Genomic DNA, 21,777 nt, shown 5'->3' with positions numbered 1-21,777 from the left:
TCAGGATGAAAGATACAATTCAAGTGAATGAAACTTTCTTCAGCACCTACAAGATGTTGAGGACCAAACTGGATGCAGAGATACAAAGATTAAAAAAACCAAAAACCAAATATGTCCATGACCCTAAGGAACTTGCAAAATTCTACTGACCATTTCCAGGACAACTTTTTGCATGTTCAGGTTTCAAGCACCTCAACCCTGCACTTGCATCATCCTTAACGCATGAAGGAGCAAATGGATAAAAAAAAAGCATTTATTGGGAAGAAGAGAATAAATATGAATTAAACACCTACTATGTGTCAGTCAAGTACTTTGCAGAGTCAACAAACATTTATTTGTTACCTACCAAGGAGCTGCCAAGTATTGGGGGATACAAAAAAAGTCATTAGAGAGTCCTTTCCCCTCAAGGAGCTTACAATCTAACGGTGAACAGAGAAAGAAGCTGGAAGGAAAGGGAACCAGAGAAATGAAGTCTTACAGCTAGGGTAGGAGATGACCTAAGGAGCATGCTATACCAAGTGTAATTCATCTTGCAGGATGATGAGAGATACAACAACCCTGAGCAGTAGGTACTATCATTATTCCCACTGTAGAATTGAGAAAACTGAGGCAGACTGTTAGGTGACTTGCTCAGATCACAAAGCTAGTATCTGAGGCTGGATTTCAAGTCAAGTCTTCCTAGGTTCAGGTCTTTCCACTGAACCATCTACCTGGCTCACTAGCACTTCCAATGTGCTAGGAAATAAAAAGGATCCTTGTCCTCATGGATCTTAAATTCTAATAAAAGAGGGCAGCTAGGTGGTGCAGTGGAGAGAGCACTGGCTCAGAGTCAGGAGGATCTGAGTTCAAATTCAGCCTCAAACACTTAATAATTGACTAGCTGTGTGACCTGGGGCAAGCCACTTATCCCCATTACTTTAAATAAATTTTTTTAAAAATTTATTAGGAAGAGGCAATATGTATAGGCAGGAATGTTCCAGTGTTTAACAACCAGCTCTCCTCTCCCATGAACCCATGACACAACTTTTAAGTTTAATCTGCAAAACTAACATGTTCTTCATCACTTTCTAAACAATGAATAAGACAATAAATCAAGCTCTGATTTATAGTTTGTTTATTTCCAAGATGTAGATGCTTACACTGAACATTTTAAAATCAGCTCATGTCTGAGTTGCCTCAAAGGGCATCCTTGCACATAGAGAGTGATGGCCAGAGAAGTGAAGTTACAGGGATGGTACACTCCAATAATATATAGTAGGGTTATGTTTTATAATGAGGAAATGCACATCATACAGTAAAGAAAAATCTAACTCTCATGGCAATAATCTTAAAAGTAATAGCGACTCAGCCATTAGCAACAGAAAACTAGAAAAAGAGAGGTAAAATTTATTATAATGAAATTTATTAAAATTTAAAGATGAAATTTAAAAATGGAGGTTGACATGACTATGATTTCCTCCTTCTTCTTTCCCTCAAATAATTAGAACATGACTCAGGATTTATCAGAATCCCATTGTGTGAAAAATATTTTGCACCTTCATTTTTCAGTATCATAATAGTGCCATTACCATTCTTTATTAATTAGGAACTCAAACAACATACCTCCTTTCCAAACAATTAGTCATTGGAAATAAGGCATAAAGTGAAGGGTACTTATCAGGTTTGTGGTTCTAGGCTTCAGGTAAATTTAACTGCTTTGGAATATGAAACTTTAGAATGATTAAAATGCTTTGGTTGTAACATTAGCCCAAGGTATCTCTTATGACCTATCAGAGAAACAAAAAAACATTGCATTACTCAGCTAAGTCAAAATACTGTACTGCCTTAATTATAAAACTATGCTGACACATAAAAACTATGAAAATACAACGTGTTTTAAAGCATTTTAAAGTTTTATTAGCACAGAAGGTTAAAATCAGGGGTGGAGGGGGGAAAAAAAAGGAAGGCAAAAAAGAATGACAAGAAGAAAGTGGAATTCTCCAGACTAGCCTTAATAAGCCACATATAAGAACAGATACACAATAATTTTAAAGAAGTGTTTGCTGTTAATTTTATTGTTGTAAATGATATACAGAAATATGAGTGTTTTACAAATTCATGAATATTTGGGGTTATTTTTAAAATTGAATTTTATTTTATTTTCAGTTCCAGACTCTTTCCCTTCTATCTACCTTTCTAAAGTCATCTCCTTCATCATTTCTTATAGCATAACAGCATTCCATTGAATATACATACCAAAACTTAATCCTTCTCTAATTTATAAAAATTCTGGGATTTCAATTCCTTGCCACTACAAAAAGCACTATATTTTTTGCACATGTAGGTCCTTCTCTTTTATTGATCCCTTTGGGGTGTGGACCTCACAGTGCTATTGCTGGATCAAAGAATATATACAATTTGCAGTTTTTTAATCAGGGTTCCAAGTTGCTTTCTTGAATAGTTATTCTAGCTCTACCAATAGTGCACTGATGTGTCTATTTTCCTACAATCCTTCCAGCATTTGTCCATTTCCTTTTTGGGGGGGGTCATCTTAGCCAATCTGATGAATGCAAAGTGGTACCTCAGAGTTGTTTTAATTTGGATTTCTCTAATTATTAGTGATTTAGAATATTTTTCCAAATGGTTATTGACCACTTGGATTTCTGCTTTCAAAAATTGCCTTTTGATATCCCTTGTCAATTTATCAATTAGGGAATGGCTTTTATTCTTATAAATTTGAATTTGTTTTCTCTGTTAGAAAGATAGAAAGACAGAAAGTCTTAAAAGATTCCCAATTTCCCACTTCTATTCAAATTTTAGCTGCATTGTTTTTGTTTATACAAATTTTTTCTAATTTTTTTGCATTTAAAAACTATTCATTCCTTCTGTAAATCTATTTCCTGATTGGTCATGAATTCTTCCTCAACTCACAGACCTGACAGGTTAATTTCTTCAATGTTCTTCTGATTTGTTAATTATATTACTCTGTCTAAATCAAGTACCCATTTGGAGTTTGTTTCAGTGTATGATGTCAGCTATTGGTCTATAGGTAGTATATAGTGTATCTACTCTGTTCTACTGATCAATCTATTTCTTACTTAGTACCAGTTGTTTTAATTATTACAACTTTGCAGTATAGTTTGAGATCTGATACTGCCAGGTCCCCTTTGTTTCCATTTTTTTTTTCATTAATTCCTTTTGCATTTCTTGATGTTTTGTTCTACCAGACAAATTATAATTTTTTCTACCTCTATAAAGTAATCCTTTGGAATCTGATGGACATAACATTGAATAAGTAAATTGGGGTAGTATTGTCATTAGTAATTCAATGGGTTGTTTTGGGTTTTGGTTTTACTTTTTGTTTTGCTTTCTATTTTGTTAATCGTTCCTTGGATTTTCAGGATTTATGTTTTGGTGTTTAACAGATTAGATCATTCTTAAATATATTCTAAACAAGTTTTAATATTCTTAGCTTTTATGCACAGCCTTTTCTTCTAAGAATTAAAGTTGATATGATATTTGCAGGATGATAAATTTGGTTACTAGCTAAAGAAACAGTGGCTATCCTTGGAATCAGAAATACCTGAGTTCAGGTATTGTCTATAACTCATAAGAACTGTGACCATGAATGTGTCACATAATCTTTTGGTCCCCAAGCAATTCTTTTAAGTTTCAGAATTGTCAGTGTACATTGAGAGAGGAAGTTTCTACAACAGGAATGCCCTACACTGTTGAAACCAAAGGTCTCGACAGCAACAACAGCAAAATCAAATAAACCCCTCACAGCAGGACAAATCTGAGTTTCTCTTTCTCTTGCCTTAGGTCAATGAACTCTATTTTCCCACAGATTAACTTGGCATGGACTATACCTGTGTATGTGTTCCAGAGATGTCAGTGGAATGTGGAAGAAAAGAGGGGAAAAGTCTGCTATGTTCCAGTCATTATGCTAAGTGTTTCACAAATATCACTTCTTTTGAGATACCAATTTAGATTCAGGTGAATTTATGATCTTACCCAAACTCTCAGTTACTACTGTGAATTCCTTGACTCAACCCTCTAAGGCTAAAGAAATTTAAAGGTTAAATGACTTGCCAGGATCACACAGCTAGTAAGTATTTGAATCCAGATTTGAACTCATGAAGATGAATTTTTCTCACTCCAAGTCTGGTTCTAATTGTTATAAAGCAACTCTTTCCTAGGTTTCCATTTTCCTGCCTCTCCTTGATGCAATAGAGCTGCCTAAGCCTAAGCTCACTGATCTCTCAGACTGGAGGCTGACTTAACCTAAAAAAATTCCCAATCCATTTCATGTCTCCAGGAAACTATCTTCTCTACCATTGGATTGCTTGTAGTTAATGAACCCTGTTGTTTCCTCGAAGCTGATACCTGAGCAAAAGATGGTATCATTCCATTGCCCTAAGGGATGACAATGAAACCTTTCTCATATATATATTCCGCCAAACCAAATAGGATCTTTGTAAAGCTCTTAAAATAATGACTAGCATTTAAATAGCACACAGGTGCCATTGAAATACTAGTTATTATTATCATCATATAGCACAGAGTTGCTTTTTAAGGGTTAGTTATGATTATCATCATCATCATCATCATCATCATCATTCACTCACCATCCCACACTAGAGTATTTCAGTTTGAATTCAATTCTAAAAGTGTACTCAATGATCTGCTACACCATTCCTGTGCAGAATCTCAGCCTATGAGAGGTCATTCCCACTCTTGGTAATGGACACTGTTTGGATTTACTGTTCTCACCTTATCCTGGACACCTTACCATTTTAAGGGAGCTTGGACCATGGGGGAGGGGGGGAGGGAATGAAATTAGGAACAAAATAAACCCCACAAGGTAACAGGTTCTCCAATCAGAAGCTTAACCCCAGAAGGGTCATCAAAACTCCAAGCTTATAATTCAAGTAAATTATATTTAAAAAACACTTATTAAATGCCATCTAACCACCAGATAAAAGGGGGTCTGACTAAAGAATAGACTTCAAGCTAAGAAGAGCTGTTTCAAATCTTACCTGTGATACTTCACTGACTAATCCTGGGCAAGTCAGGTAACTCTCAAAGCTATTCTCTAAATTCTCTAAGGCAGTTTTCTAAGTCTTTACTTTCAGAGAAGGTGCCAGATTACAGGTCCACTCCCTATCAGTATCCCTATGTGCTAGAAATCCAAAGGGGGGGAGGGGACTCAGCCCTAGCCCTTTGGTCTTTTACAATATCTCTAAAGTTGATGTTTTCTGTTTGAACCATTCCATCCAAACACCCAAGACATTTCTATAAGTATTGCTCCTTCTCCAGAAGGTTCCGGTGTGGGGGGAAGAGAATAGAGATGAACTCGTCAGATGATTTTTATTTCTCCCATTGATATGGTTTCCAGTGTGGAAATTTCCTTCCACAGCATGGGCTGATGACTCTCCTGTAATTTATAATCTTGCTATATTTGTCATGGTTATCACTTTTTCTTGACTTCTTGATGGGTGGGGAAAGGAAAGGGAGTGGGGGAGAATTCAGAAAATTCACAATTGAAAATGAAACAAAAATGAATTCTAAAAAAAATTGTAGTCTTGGTTAATGAGTTTCCTGGGCCAGTGAGAGATTAAACATCCACTCCATCTCTGTGCAGTTCTAATGCAACTATAATACAAACATCAGAACCTATAGAACTAGGAAAATGCAACCTGAAGGAGAATCATATTAATTTTCTACTTTTCTGGGTTTGTTTAAAAACACACATACAGACATATACATAAAATAGTCAAATTCACTTTTCTTTAAAACTTCCATTTTAGAACCCTTGGTCATTATTACTTGAAAATAGCAGGGGAATTTCACAGCTTCAAGGATTTCATCCTTAAGACCTTCAAAGAAAACATATACAGAACTTGTCAATTTTCCTCTTGAAGAAAACAGCCCACTTTGTTGCTTAAGAAACTCCTTATTTCACTCTTTGAAAGTCACTCAAATTATTTTCTACTTTAATAATGGCATCCCATCACCTAAGAAATGCTCTACCCCAAGTCAATAAGAAATTATTAGGAGGAACCAAAAATGAAATTATTTTTGTGTCTTTATGTTTTTCCTGAGACAGATGTTTTAGAAATCTCAGAAATGGGAAGACAATTTATCTTTTAAAACATATCTGTTGTCCCCAAACACTGATAACCATAGAATATCTACTTTACTCCCACTCCATCTCAATCACAGGAAAAATATTTACTTGTAAAAATCTTATTTTAAAAGATTTGCAGCTTTATGTGAAATCATCATCATTATCAATCTTTATTATAGGAATATTGTTGCATTCTATACATTAAAAATAAAATAAGTTTTTTAAAAATCTTGTTACTATTTTATGAGACTGAGTTGCTATGAAACTCTTTTATATAAAAATCATTAAGTATGCAATTTTCACAAGTCACAAGCACAGATATAAAGTGTTTTAAGTCCTTCTCTTGGCCTCTATTTCCTCATCTTTCAAAAGATGATTTCCTTTTCTACTTTTAACAATTATAATGTTATGAATTGCCCTATTCCTTGACCTTCTCTTTGGCATAAATAATGCTTAGCTTTTAGTCTCAGATCAAACCCTAGTCTTCTTTTTCCCCAGATTACATATCTGATCATCACAGTCTGTTAATGGGAAAAAATTAATGCAAACTTTAATCATCTTAGTCATCTTTTCATTTACATTTGATTTAGGGGAGAGAGGTATTGATGGGGTCAAGAAGCAATAGCATTTTGGAAGCAAGAAAACAATGAATATAAACCATGGCAGAAAGAGCAAACTTTAAAATAAGATCATCTTTATCCAAAAAAAAAGTGTTCCTATCCTTCAAAGAGCATCCCACAAAATACTCATAAAACCCCAAAGCATCCTAAGTACCACTTTTAACAACAGAAATGTTCTTCTAAATGAACATAAGTAACCCAACACTTTAGTATTTCCTTAGAGAACAGGGATTCCTCTTCCACCATAAACTACACGATACTTTGTACTCTGGAATTAGCAACTTACTATTTACAACAGCAGAAGACAGACTTTCTGGTCTCCTCTTCCAATCTGTATCTACCAGAATTGGGCAGATCTTTGCATTCAGACATAAATGTGTGCAGTTCAGTCTCTGGAAAGCCGTCTTGTTGGTAATGCTACAGAGGAAATGGAAAGAAATCCTATTTTTTCACACTCCCTGTAAAGCAGGTGTAAACTACTCTGAGACAGATCACTGAAGAGATTTCTTCCATGATTTCCATTCATGATAGAGAGGAAAGTGTGCTATATTAGGGGACCTGGTTCTGCTACAAACCACTTGTGGGACCAAAGGGGACAAGCCCTTTGACCTCAATTTCTTCATCTGTAAAATGAAAGGGTTGGATGAAATGATAATAATAATGATTATGATGACAATATTTATATGGCTCTTTAAGTTTTTTAAAGTACTTTCCATGAGCATCTCTGGAAGGTAGGTGCCATTGCTATCCTCACTCTATAAATGGGAAAACTGAGGCAGACTTTGTTAAGTTTAAGTTAAATGATTGGTCCGAGTGCCTGCCCCGATTTGATTGTCGGTTACCACTGAGCTGGAAGGTAGGAGTTGGAACTCTTGGATAAAGGAGAAGAATGTTTATATAAGACAAAATGTAAATAATGCAGATTAAACAGAAAACGGTTCTGTGCATTTATTTCCCTAGAGAGCCAGCTGTTAAAAAATATTTACCAGCTCAGCACTGTCCTAACATCACCCTATGCGTGAATGTTCTTGATTTCCAGACCAGCCTGAAGGAAACTACTCAGGAGTCATTTGGTTAACAGGATTCTACCTAATCTAGTGCAGAGGCATCCAACTCAAAACCTGCCGAAAAACAAAACCCAGAACACCAACTCCCTGAATACCACTAGAAGCAAATTAAAATGTCATTGGGAAATGTTTGACAAAATAAATAAAAACAAAATGCAAAATCGGTCATGTCTATTTGCGTTTTTTTTTTAATTAATAGGCAGTCACTAGGGATTTTTATGTATTGGTTAGCGGTCCATTTCTCTTTGAGTTTGATACCACAGGTGATCTTCTGAAATGTTCAGGTTACCTCAAAGCATTTCTCTACATGACATAGTTCATAGACTATAAGCTTGGGGATCAAGAAGACCTGGATTCAAATCCTCCCTTAGCCACTTGATAGATGAGTGATGTTTCTTTTTCTGCAGAGTGAGTGACATATGATCTCCAACTATTAGACTTCAGTATGGTGGGAAGGAGAATCAAGAAGGCTCTGGGGGGCAGTGGATAGAGCACCGGCCCTGGAGTCAGGAGGACCTGAGTTCAAATCCAGCCTCAGACACTTAATCATTACCTAGCTGTATGGCCTTGGGCAAGCCACTGAACCCCATTGCCTTGTTAAAAAAAAAACTAACAAGAAAAAGAGAAGGCTTTGGGGAAGACTGGCTATAACCTATAGTTGCCCCTAAATTTTGTAGTTTAGGATTTCTAGGGTTCACCAGGGGAGAGGTTGTCAATTATCCACTTAATTATTCCTCAGTCTTGAGGTTTGCTTCTGAAGTGTTCTGAAATATGGGCAGAATCCAAGATTCATGGGAAATCATGCGGCACACTGGAATAAACACAGTGTCAAGAACAGGAGGAATGAATATTCCACCATCCCCTACTTTGGGCAGACTCTCATCTGAGGCCTTACCTCCAGTCCTAACAATTGTTATCAGAAAGGTCTAAGGGGTTTTTTCATCTGTAAAATGGAAAAGGTTGGATTATAGTTTCTAAAGTCTCTAGTGGCTTTAGATCAGTGAGACTCATGACCGGGAGCTGCTTCCCAGTGGTCTTTGAATATAGACAATTTTCAAAAATTTCAAACTATAAGCAATTGTGTGAAAATGTGCTCTAACTCACCCTTAGTAAGACAAATGCATATGCAAATTATAGAGCTAGACACCACTAAATAACCAGCTGATAAGCTGGGGTGTGTCCATGAAGTCTCAGGACCATAAGATCATGCTACCTATGGATAAAGGAACGATGTATGGATGTTTATACTGGAGAAGGCAAGGGGTTTTTTTGGGGGGAAGGGAATGGGGTTGAGAATTCAGAAGCAATGATCAGAGACTTCAAGTTCTGAAGGGCTATCAAGCAGAAAAGAAATTAGTTCTAGTTGACCTGACCTCACAGGGGCAGAACTCAGGGCATGAGAGAGAAATTTTAATAAGAAAAATTTAGACCTGAAATCAGGGAAAAACTTGGTAAGAATCAGAGCTATCCTAAGCTGGAGAGGGGCACCTTGGGAAAAGCTGAGCTCCCTCCATACTGGAAGTCAAAGGCAAGATGGCCATTTATGGGGAATATTATAGTGGACTCTTGTTCATCTAGAGACCGGATGAAATGGCCTTTGGGATCCCTTCCTATGATTGAAAGACGAGAGCCTCTTTTCTACTAAAGCCTCACAAATACCTCTAAATAACTCAGTATTCTAATTATAATGAATATTTACAGTTATATTTTATCATATGTTATCAAGACAGGTCTTCAATATTACTCTCAAGGGGCAATGTTGACTCATGGATTTATAGCTGGAAGGGACCTATGAGGTGACTAAGCCTAATTTCTTCACTTTACAAAAGAGGAAATCAGACTAGAGAGCTAAATGACTCGTTCAAGATCACACATGGCAGAGCTGGGATTCAAACTCAAGTCCTCTGCCTCCTAATTTGGAACTTTCTAACTTGGCACTTTTCTCCTTGGGCCACAAGGTGATCTGGTCTGGAATTCATCTTCCTGAGTTCAAATCTGGCTTCAAATACTTACAAGCTGGATGAGCCTGTCACTTAACCCTGTTTGCTTCAGTTTCCTCATCTGTTAAATGAGCTGGAGAAAGAAAATGTCAAACTATGACATTCTCTCTGCCAAATGGGGTCACCAAGACTCAGTTGCCAACTCTGACGTTTACTAGCTCTAAGCCTAAACAATTTTAAACATCATGATTTAAGAAACTTAAAGTCTGAATCACTCTACCATCTTCAAATCTTTTCTTCCCATCTTTGCACATGGAAGATGATCCATGGATTTATAACCAACACAGTACAGTGTGTTCTGATCTGGCTTTCAAGTGACTACATGTAACTAAAAGTTTTAGAAAATAGCACATCCTACTACAAAGGATAGGAACACAATTGGCCCTGGGAAAGACTGGATGTTCTTCACCCCAACATTTAGTTTCAGTTTCCTGAAGCTCCTAGTTTTTCTGCCTGAGGGTCACCACCTGTTTGCCATACCTTTTAGAAAGTCATTGGTTAGAGAAGAAATGGTTGGCAAAGCCCTTCCCCAAAACTATCTTTTTTGATCGTTCAAACTAGCCTTGGGAGATTGATATTGCAATTATTCTTACTTTGCAGATAAAGAAATTGAGTATTTTGCTCACCCACCTAACAATTGACTGAGGGGCTGGGGTTAGAACCTAGGTCTTGATTCCAAATCTTTCAGTCTGTGAGCTTGTCAGATGGTAGGGAGAGAGGCTTTGAGGTAAACCCTGAACATTTCAGAAGCTCAAGACTTTTTTCCTCCTTCATTACTCTATTTCAAAATCTTTGAGATAACAGCTCTTTCCTCTTCCCATTTGAGGATCCCTAATGGTTCCTTGCTCTTTTCCCCACCTCTAACATTCTAAATCTCACGCCCAAAGAATAATCTTTTTCTGAGGTTCACCCTTGATTAAACACTCTTTTCAACCTGAAATGGGGGGGGGGGGGGGAACTTACCTTAATTGTTTCATAGGTGTCAGTAATCAAGGCAATGAAGAGACTCAAAACCATGTAGATGAAGAGGCTGATGAAAGAGTAGAGGTAGATTCGACTAAACAACCAAACCAAGTAACTTTTTTGTTGCATTATTGCAAATGTGGCAAACATGTCATCTCCATTTATGAGAGAAAAAAGACACTCAGAGACCATATTCAGGGATCGGAACTGAAAAGACAAACAGAGCAACATACTCTTTAAAATCTTTGGTCTTTTCACATCTGTTCAGTTTTCAAGAGTCAACATTAAACAGTGGACCTGGATACCTCCTACCCCCACTTTCAAAATATCGCTAGGATTGCAGATTTAAAGTTGGACATGACCAGCAAACCCATCTAGGTAGGCATCTAGCTGACACAGTGGATAGAGTGGAAGATAGGAAGACCTGAGTTCAAATGCAGCCTCAGACACTTAATGTGTGATCCTGAGCAAGTCACTTAACCCTATTTGCTGAACTTTCTCCATCTGTAAAGTGAGCTAGAGAAGAAAATGACATATCACTCCAATATCTTTACCAAGAAAACCCCGAATGGGGTCACAAAGAGTTGTTGAAATGACTGAAACAATTGAACAATAATACAGCTCATCTAGGCCAGCAGAGCCAAGCTCACTGAGGTCAGCAAAACTCCAGAGAGTTTCCCAAACCAGAGTAAAATGTAATTGGGAACTATTTTAACAAAATAAATAAAAAGACAATAAAACATAGATATTACATTTTAAAACTAAGTCAACATGGGACCTGTGAGGATTGTTAGGTAATGATTAATGGTCTCCATTTATATTTGGATTTGATACCATCATTCTAGACCAATCCCTGCATTTTATAGATAAAGAAACCCATGCCCGGGGAATTGAAACACCTTTCTCAAGGTCATACAGGTTTCAGATCCCAGAGTAAAGGTTCAAATATACATCATCTGACTCCAAATTCACATTTGTCCTAATACTAATACTAATAGTTCACTATAGCTAGCTTTTACATATTACTTTTAAAAGTTTTCAAAACACTTAACAAATATTATTCCATCTTATCCTTATAACAACCCTGATAGCAAAAGTACTACTGAATTTCCATTTTACAGATGAGGAAACTGAGGCACAGAAAGGTTAAATAACTAGACCTCTAATTAAAGTGTCTGTGGTAGGATTTGAATCTAGGTCATTCTGACATAGGCAGCTAGGTGACCCCATGGATAGAGTGCCGAACCTGAAATCAGGAAAACTAATTTTCCTGAATTCAAATCTAGCTTCAGATACTTACTAACTGTGTGACCCTGGGCAAGTCATTTCATCTTGTTTGCCTCAGTTACTCATCTGTTAAATAAACTGGAGAAGGAAATGGCAAACCATTCCAGTATCTCTGCCAAGAAAACTCCAAATGAGATCAAGAAGGTTGGAAATGACTGACCAACAACTTTCAAATGTTCTATACACTATACTACCTTATTGGTTCTATCCAGAAACCATGGAAGTGAATTGATTTAAAGAAATTTAAATTTACTTTAAAATTTAACCAGAGATTTGTGGATTTTTTAAATTTTGAAATCTGTATTTTAAAATAAAGTTTCTTTTGTAAACCTCCATATTTTATGCATCCAAAAACATTATTTTTAGAAAAGATCCATCAGCTTCATCAGACTGCTAAAGAAATCCAGACCACCTTCAAAAGTGGTTAAGAATCCCTGGTTTAAATCATGATCAGAGGGCCAATGTTTCCTTCATCAATCACGTCATATGTACAAGTTTATTCTATCATTTCCCAAAACAAGCTGTTCCTTCTTCATGCACCATTTAACAGAAACCTGAAGTAGGCCAGGCTGTAACCAATCTCACCATGCTGCCAGTCCAAGCCTTGTTCCTATTTTTTCAAACAGTGAGATTTTGATCTATATCAGAAATGATTCATAAGTCCAGGCTAGGAGAGGTTATACATCTAGCTAAATCAATCAATCAAGAGATATTTCCATGGCCCCAGCCACTTTGCCGGACACTGGACATAGTCACTACCCTTAGAGAGGTCACATCCTAATGGGAGAGACAACTTGTAAACAAACAAACAAACAAACAAAACTAGATCTCTCCAAGAAAAATACAGAGAAGATAGAAGGTAATGTGAGAGGGAAAAGGTTTTACAAGTTAGAGGAACATGGGAAGGGTTCCAAAAAAAAAGAAAAAGGTAAAATTTGAATCAAGACTTGAAGGAAATCAGTTGAAGATATATTAGAATGGAAATGGTCATTTAAATGAATTGAATTTTCAAAATCTGCCATTCAAATCTGATTGTTTTTGTACATTTTTAATAGGAGGAATAGCCACTTAATTAGCATCTGCTCTGTCTATTCTAATTTAATGTCTATTCTAAACACTATTTACAAATATCATCTCATTTGATCTTCAAAACAACCAGGGGGATTGATGGTATTATCCTTTTACAGTTGGAGAAACCGAGACAAACAGAAGTGAAGTGACCTGCCTGGAGTCACATAGCTAAGAAGTATCTGAGGTTATATTTAAAGTCAGACATATGAGTCTTCCTGATTCCAGTTCCTGTGTCCTATGAAGTATGGAGTCATCCATCTGATGTGGCACTTTGTGAGATCTTAATAAATATTGCATAACTCTTGGCAAATAACCTAGGAACATAGATGTGTGTTGGTGGTTCAATTAGTCCAACACCCTTTTTTTCCAGAGAAATAAGCTGAGATCCACAGAAGTCAGGGTGACATGAGTAGTAAATGTCCCAGAGTCTGGATTCAGACCTGACTTTTCTGAGTTTTCCCAGCTTGGAATCTCATAGTCTGTTTTTTCAGTTGTGAAATGGGGATGATGACTGCAGTACCAAATGAAATAATGGATGGTAAAGTGCTTGGCAAACTCTGAGGCTAATATATCTGAGCCTCAGTCATCTCAGCTATGAAATGGAGATAAGTATAGCATCAGATGAAATAATGGACCATCAAGGACTTTGCAAACTGTAAGACATTAGAGAAGGGTCAGCAATTACTGCTAGTGTATATTTGTTATATATTTTCTTGATACTGAAAATAACTATTCAATGTTTCTCAAACTGGCCAAAATTAAAATTGTAATCCCAAGTGTTGGCATCAGATTTTTTTAAAAATAAGTTTCTTATTGCTGTCTTTTGTTTATACATCATTTAATTTCTCCATGTAAATGTTTAACAACACATTGCACACTTTTAAGCTTAATATAATTAAGTTTAATTTAAAGAGGCAATTGGTTGAGTTTGGAGTCAGGAAAATTTGGGCTAGCCTGAGTTCAGAGCTGTGTGACCCCAGACAAGTCATTTAACCTCTGTTTGCCTCGGTTTCTTCACCTGTAAACTCAAGAGCATCTACCTAGCCAGGGATGTTGTAAAGATCAAATAATATAGTATTTGTAAAACAATTAGCAATTAGTTCCCTTTCCTTTCCTTAATTTGTATTATTGACATTTTCTTAATTCTTTTATTAATTAATATTCAGTTATTAAATACTGTTAAATAATGGTTATTAACATTGTATTAGTTCTTTATTGATTAATAATTGGATAGCAAATATTATTAGCATAAATTTATTAACATTTTTATTCATTATAATTTACTATTAATTATTAACACAATAATTATTAAATTTTTCTTAGTTCTTTGTTGGTTAATAATTGGCCATTAATTATCATGACAATTATTAATATTTTATTAGTTCTTTATTGACTAATTAATACATTCTTTATTAATCACTTTCTTATGCCTAGACAATTAGCAGAACAACAAATCAAACCTAGATCTGTAAAGTTCATTTCACAGATTTCCAAAGTTGACACCCTGAAAACTGAATAATTGAGAAGGTAAACATGCCCCCACCTTCATCTGTCCCTCCTCCCTAGAGTCATCTCTTATAACAAGGACTTTCTTTAAAACAAAAAAAAAAAAGAGAGAAAGAATTTAAAAGTCAGCAAAAGAGATCACTACCTTGAAAAAATCAAAACGTCTACAATGTTGCCCCCCCAAGGAGCTCCCAAATCTGTAAAGGAATTAACTAGATAATCTAAAGTGATTTGATTGCTTGTTTGTTTGCCCCAGAAATCCTAAGGAACCAGCATTTGACCATGGTCTGATAAAAGTGACTGTTTCTCCACACCTTCACGTGATAAGGTCCCAAGACGATCCAGCCACAGAAGCAATACCCTAGATAGATCATGGCAGCACAGCAACAGAATCTAATCACGTTGGGTAAAGCTGCCTGCAGAGTCAGGATGAGGAGCTGTGGGAAAGAAAACCAATGATGAGCTCTCTAGCACTGTCCTCAGGTTACCAGTCATCCGATGGGGAGACACCAAATAAAGGTCAACCACGCAAGAGATCCTGAGGCCAAGACCTTACATTGTACTTCTGGAAGAAGCCGAGGTAGCGAATGACTCCAAGCCACACGAGCAAGGTAGAGGTCCCCAGAAGGATGCTACAGACATCATAACTGGCTAGGCTCTAGATAGAAAGACACAGAGAGACACCATAAGTATGGACCCCCTACCTTTTATATGTTGTAGCTTAGGTTCCATAATAACAGCCATATAAATGTTACTATCGAAAACATTATATTTTCCCGACTCACTTATAGGGTTGGCTTCACTTAATAATAATAATAATAAATAGCAATGACAATGATGATGATGCTGATGAAAACTAGCATTTATATAATGCCTATGTGCTAAACAGACATTATAGTAAGTATTTTAGCAATATTATGTCACATGAACCTCACTGTACTAGGAGGAAATTGCTATTATTTTATTATTATTATTATTTCCATTTTATAATTAAGGAAACTGAGGCAAAGAGAGGTTAAGTGATTTGCCTAGGGTCACACATCTAGTAAGAAAGTCTAATACTGTGTCTGAAACATAATAGGTTCTTAATAAATGCTTGTTGGATAAGTTGGAGAAAGTTCTGAGGAGGGAACTCAAGATTATTGAGAGTCTCGAGACTAGGCAATGTTTGGATATGTGATGTTTTATATATATATATATATATATATATATATATAACTATATTATAGTTATAGTATATATTTTATATATATATAATATATAGTAGATATATGTAATGAAATATAATACAATATAAAAATACTATTAATTCTATATGCTCTCTCAAATATTACTTATGGCATATAATGTTTTTATCACATACATTGTTGTAAATAATAAAAATACTAAATAAAATATACTATTATACCATACATATAAACTATAAAATGTGACATACAATGTGTTGGGGGAGGGACTAAGGGATGTGGCTAGCTTGGCTGTATGAAGTACCTTATAAGGAGATTTTCAGAAGACTTATGTATTATTGGGTTAGAGGGTGAGGAGGTGTGGCCTCAGGTATATAGATTGTGGCACGACGGTGGGGGGGGGGGGGGGGAGATGTGATCACTCTTGAATAAACACCACTTCGATACCTCAGGTGCTCTGTCTGGTTATTCCTCTCTGGAGGCCGGTGACGACCGAAGACTTACCATGGATAAAGGTAAGTGAGAGGGCAGGGATTTACCCAACCAACCTTGGTCGGCGGCCCCCAACAACAATGTTTTATAGAATTTACATATAAATGATTTATAGTATTCAAAATCCTTTCACATTTATCACCTCTATTTATGCTTACCATAACCCTGTGAAAATAATAAGACAAATGTCATTATTTTCATTCAACAAATGAGGAAACTGAGTCAGTTACCCAAGATCACATGGCTGGCAGATGGCAGAAGTGTAGACCAGTTTTTCAAAATAAAAGTTTAGTAATTTCCAATGAATAACTTTCCTAGAGTAGGGAATCAAGAGAATTGCTGCTGTTTTTATTATTTGGTGGTTTTCAGTCAGAGCCAACTCTTTGTGACCTCATTTGGGGTTTTCTTGGCAAAGCTACTACAGTGGCTTGCCATTTTCTTCTCCAGCTCATTTTACAGATTAGGAAACTGAGACAAACAGGATTGACTTGCTCAGGATCACATAGCTATTAAGTATGTGAGGCCAGATTTGAACTCAGGTATTCCTGATTCACCACTCAGGGCACTCTGTCCACTGTGCCATCTACCTGCCCGCCCTGCACCAAAAGAATCAATGCCTTACAAATGGGAAAAATGAGACCCAAGGAATTAAAATAATTCAATCCCAAGAGATAAAACTTCTTATGCTCCCTACTGGTTGATATTTGTGTTCTATAAAAGATAAATTTCAGGGCAGCTAGATGGCACAGTGGACAGAACACTGGTCCTGGACCTGAGTTCAAATCTGCCCTAAGACATTTAATAATTGCCTAGCTGTGTGACCTTGGGCAAGTCACTTTACCCCATTGCCTTAAAACAAATTTAAATTTTTTTTAAAAAGATAAATTTCTCCTCATAGAAAGATAGAGATACATAACGTACACAATTTTGTAATGAAATTTAAGAAGGCCCCCTGCCACCTTTTTCCAGGCTGAGCTAGCTCCCACATAACAGTGGGGCAGTTAGATGACACAGTGGCTAGAGCACCTGAACCAGTTAAGCAAAACCTGGATTCAAATCCTGCCTCAGTCAGTTACTAGCTGTGTGATAGGCAGTTTGCCTCTGTCTGCCTCAGTTCCCTTATTTGTAGAGTAGGGGAAATAATAGTTAATACTGTAGAGATGGGTTGTGAAGATCAAATGAGAGATTGTTTGGAATATCTTAAGGAGTTCAAGAAATGCTTGCTATCATTAATGACACAACAGGTAATCGTAAAAGATATTAAGTCCCTAGGAACATTTTGATCTGAAGGGGAAAAAAAAGACACAAATTATACGTTGAAGAATATCATTACTTAGTATCTTAATGTTTAAACAAGAGTTCGGCCGCTTTTTGTAAGACAAATGAGTCACAGACAGAAAAGTTTATCACTCATTCTCCCTTGGGGTCCCTGAACAGGGAAAAATAACAGACATTCATTAAATACCTACTGTGTTTTAGACTTTGTGCTGAGTTCTTTTACAAATATCATCTCCGAGCAAAGACTCTACTGTTACTTCTTTTTTATTCTTGTTGTTCAGTCATTTCAACTTTTCATGATTCCATTTGGGGTTTTCTTGGCAAAGATATTAGAGTGGTTTGTCATTTCCTTCTCCAGCTCATTTTACAGCTGAGGAAACTGAGGTAAATAGGGGTCAATGACTTACCCAGGGTCACATTGTTAGAAAGTGTCTGAGACTGGGGTTGAACTCATGGAGATAAATCTTCCTGACTCTAAATCTGTTGCTCTATCCCTATGCCACTGAGTTGATGATGATGATGTTTGTCCTTTGTTCTCAAAGAAGACCATGACATCAGGGAAGTGATGCCATGAGACAAGCACATGAATTGGCTTTGAGTGAGGGGCCCTGGGTTAGGTCCCCAGCCTCACTTTCTTCTTCAGAGCCATCTGGGTCCAGTGACCAGATATGACTCAGGATGACTGGGGGTGGCCTTGGATGTGAGGCAATCAGGGCTAAGTGACAGGCCCAAGGTCACACAGCTAATAAGTGTTTAGTGTCTGAAGTCACATTCGAGCTCTAGTCCTCCTGACTCCAAGACCTGTGTTCTAACCACTGGGCCACCTCGCTGCCCCACAGTGGAACTCTCACCTCCTTATTCTTGCAAGCTATGCTTTTCAATGCGGTCCAAGATCACATTTCAATGGCTAGCCATAGTTTTTGGACAGCAGTGAATACAAGTCTAACACTGAAGCTCTTTTGTGTCTTACCTTAGCTTGGATTTCCATTTTCAAGACGGAGCCAACAATAGTCAACATGTCACTAACAATAATCAAAATGTGCCATCCATTAACAAACGCCCTTTGATCAGAAAAGGAAACTTCCTTCTTAAAATGGAAGCGGAAGAAGTTGACATATTCCTTTAGGGAAGAATTAAAAAGGATCAGAAAAGGGGAGGGGGGAAAGGAGTAACAGTCAATATATTTTTGAAATCTTTGTTCCTAGAATATTATTTCTGAAAGGAACAAAGACACAATACCCAATACACACCTGCTGGAGTTGAATTCCTTTAACCACCGACCGGGTGCAGAGAATTAATGAAGTTAAACAAGTCAAGATGACAAAGGCGTCGAAAACCATCATGTAATGAGTATTCTTCTGTGCTGCAAGAGATAAGCATCATAAACTTATAGAACTGGTCCATGAAGAGATGGAGGGAATGCTAAGCTTGACGGGGACATCAACTCCTTTTGTCTGATGTCAAATAGAAGATACAGATTGGCCTGGGCACCATTCCCAAGCCTGGGGAATTATGCACACATCGCAGAGAGGTGGCAAAGAGATTCCCATGGCTAGACCATCTTCAATATTATTACACAAACTATTAATTCTAAAGTGCTCTAGCTGAAAGGAGGGAGGGGCAGGGGTCTTTTGTTTTTAATATAATTATTCCCCCCTGAGTCATCTAACAAGATTCTTATTTATTCAATTGCATGTATTAGACTCCGGGAAGCTTTCGTAAGTGTTTAAGAGCACTTGCAACTACTAGAACCAAATATTTGAAATGAATTTCAAAATCCTAAATAAAATTGTATTTTTCCATTCAGTCCCAATGCTCAGTGCTTCACACAGTGCTTTCACACAGTACTTAATAGGTCCTCTGTAAATGCCTGTTGAATCGAATTATCCACCCAAACATCAAGTGGATTCTAATAAAGATAACAAAGATGGCTTAAGGGATAGAGAAAGGGACAGGAAGACCTGAGTTCGTCTTGCCCCCAATATGCAAAAGCTGCATAACTTTGAACAAGAGGTCACTCATCATCTGTGTCCGCGTTTCAGTCAAACCATGACATTCCTGACCACATTTCTTCTTAAATCCTAATTCCTGCCATCCTAACCTGGGGAGGTGAGGACAGGGATAGTGAAAAGAGGTAACTCTCTCAGTGTCTCAGGCAGCTTTTCAAAGACTTTAAATTAGAGATGTGTTGCCAATCTGCATGGAGGAAAATGGAAAAGAAAGAATAAAAAAGCATTTATAAAATGGTGTATGTGGAAGGGAGAGAGAACGGGCCTCAAAATTAGAAGGTTTGAGTTCTCTAGGCACTGGTTCATGGACCAAAGAAATCATAAATTCCATTCAAAGAGGGAAATGTCAATAAAATCCTTTTTTTATCATCTCACATAAGCTAAATCTTAAACCTGCACTAATATTCCAGAAAAAGCCTGCCATAATTCCCTAGCACCCTTTGAGTGCTACAACAGATAGGTGACAGGACTAGTGATTAGATCGTGTTCACTCATACCACTTTCCAGCCAAGCTATAACATTCCTGATCACATTTCCTCTTAAATCTAAATTACTGCTATCCTAACCTGGAGAGGTGAGGACAGGAATGATGAAGATACAGGTCATCCAAAGATCAGCCATGACCTGCCCCACCCACCCCCACACCCCAGACTTCTTTCTGCACTTAAATCTGAATCCAGAGATCCAAGAGAATTCTGTATTTCTCATTTGACACCCTAGAGATCTTGAGGGTGGTAATTTAAGGAAATTTTCTACTCAGAAATTCATACTAAAAGCTCATCACTCACCTGATCCAGATACATGCCAATCTTTACATTCCCTGATGGCAATATCATTGTCAAGGCTGATTTTAATTCTTCCACTATGGGCCTTATTGTCAAAAATTATCTGTGAAGAACAGGAGAAAAAGGAGTCAGAGAGATACCAGCAGGTTTTGAAGACAAAAAAAAAGTCATTCACATGACATTAGAACAAATTCTCATTTAAAAAAATAAGTCTCTATTTCTATTATTGCTTGAAAAATTCTCTTGCAACAAAAGAATATAAAACTTCTCTCCCTTCATATCAGAGAAGGAAGGGAACTACTATGGCAGACTGTCACAAACTAGGAAAGAATACTGTACATGTTACTGGCAAACTTTTTATGTCAGATACTTTTCTTCATTGTTTTTCTCTATCAAAATAATAGCTAGCATGATGGAGTTTTAAGATTTGCAAAATACTTTCTCTAAATTATTTAATATTAATGCTAACCTTATCACTTTCTTTACAAATGAAGAAGCAGAGTCTGGGAATAAAAGTTAAATGACATGATCACATCGGTAATGAGGATCTGAGGCAAGACTAGAACTCAGATCTTTGTGGTTCCAAGTCCAGTCCTCTAACCACTGTGCCACTTAGCCCTCACAAAGGAGCATTCAATCAGAGATGGAGGTGGTAAATGACTATTATGTTAATGACAAAAGGCACTGATAAAACAGATTTTTTTTAAAGTTTTTTTTTTTTAACAATGTCCACTCAAGCTCTGTTGGAATGCCAAAATATAATGTGGGGGTATTCCTGGGTATCAAGGGGCTATCAAACTAAGGTGGAAAGGCTTTGAGTACAGACCCCTTCACTGGTCTGTGTGTCTATCTTTAGAGGACTAGTATAGTTAAACCTGGAGACGATCAACATTCAGTTAGTCATGGAGTGATCAACCTTTAGGTCATAGCAAGTCCAAAAGTGACCTCCAGTTATAACAGAAGAATGGGTCATAGTAATAGAGAGGGTCCTAGCGGTCATAGCAGTGAACCCTATCACAAAAGTAACTTAAAAGGATGCTGATATTGGCTCTTTTGTTCTTCAGAAGTAGATCTTTCCTTAAATTCTGCTCTAGAAGCCTCCAACTGGGTTTCTTGACACAGTCAAGAATGATCTATTTATATCAGATCTTACTTAACATGGTTCTGGCTGCTGGTTATCAACACTAAAATTCTTACCAGAATAATATTTTCACCTTCCTTGGTGCTGAAAAAGTAATATGGCATAATGAAGGAGTCACATATTTGGAGTCAAAATAGGAAATGTTGCTGGGTGGAAAGAAATCTGGCTCTAGAAACAAAGGAACACTCCAGGCCAGTGCTGAATCCAGGTTTAAATTCATCTCAACCTATACATAACTGACATCAGATTCTTTCCTGAAAGT

The 21,777-nt window shown here is 36.9% G+C and overlaps 1 protein-coding gene across 3 annotated transcripts in view; it reads right to left on the bottom strand.

Moving 5' to 3' along the window:
• Positions 1 to 888: 888 nt before the first annotated feature.
• Positions 889 to 21,777, bottom strand: part of MCOLN3 (mucolipin TRP cation channel 3) — a 52,324-nt gene continuing 31,435 nt past the window's right edge. Inside the window, exons 6-13 of one of the 3 annotated variants that reach the window (XM_074221779.1) lie at positions 20,378 to 20,477; positions 18,831 to 18,943; positions 18,551 to 18,700; positions 15,180 to 15,281; positions 14,938 to 15,060; positions 10,760 to 10,966; positions 7,016 to 7,146; positions 889 to 5,858 (exon numbers count right to left, since the gene is read on the bottom strand). In XM_074221779.1, coding sequence (XP_074077880.1) covers position 5,858; positions 7,016 to 7,146; positions 10,760 to 10,966; positions 14,938 to 15,060; positions 15,180 to 15,281; positions 18,551 to 18,700; positions 18,831 to 18,943; positions 20,378 to 20,477 — 927 coding nt within the window. In that variant the 3' untranslated portion in view covers positions 889 to 5,857. Of the gene's footprint in view, positions 5,859 to 7,015; positions 7,147 to 10,759; positions 10,967 to 14,937; positions 15,061 to 15,179; positions 15,282 to 18,550; positions 18,701 to 18,830; positions 18,944 to 20,377; positions 20,478 to 21,777 lie in introns of those variants that run through there. The other 2 variants (XM_074221778.1, XM_074221780.1) reach the window with 2 other exon arrangements.

Source organism: Macrotis lagotis, chromosome 2 (assembly GCF_037893015.1).
Source record: "Macrotis lagotis isolate mMagLag1 chromosome 2, bilby.v1.9.chrom.fasta, whole genome shotgun sequence".
Taxonomy (NCBI): domain Eukaryota; kingdom Metazoa; phylum Chordata; class Mammalia; order Peramelemorphia; family Peramelidae; genus Macrotis; species Macrotis lagotis.
Note: the sequence above shows the minus strand (reverse complement) of the source record. Positions and strands in the feature narration are given on the sequence as shown.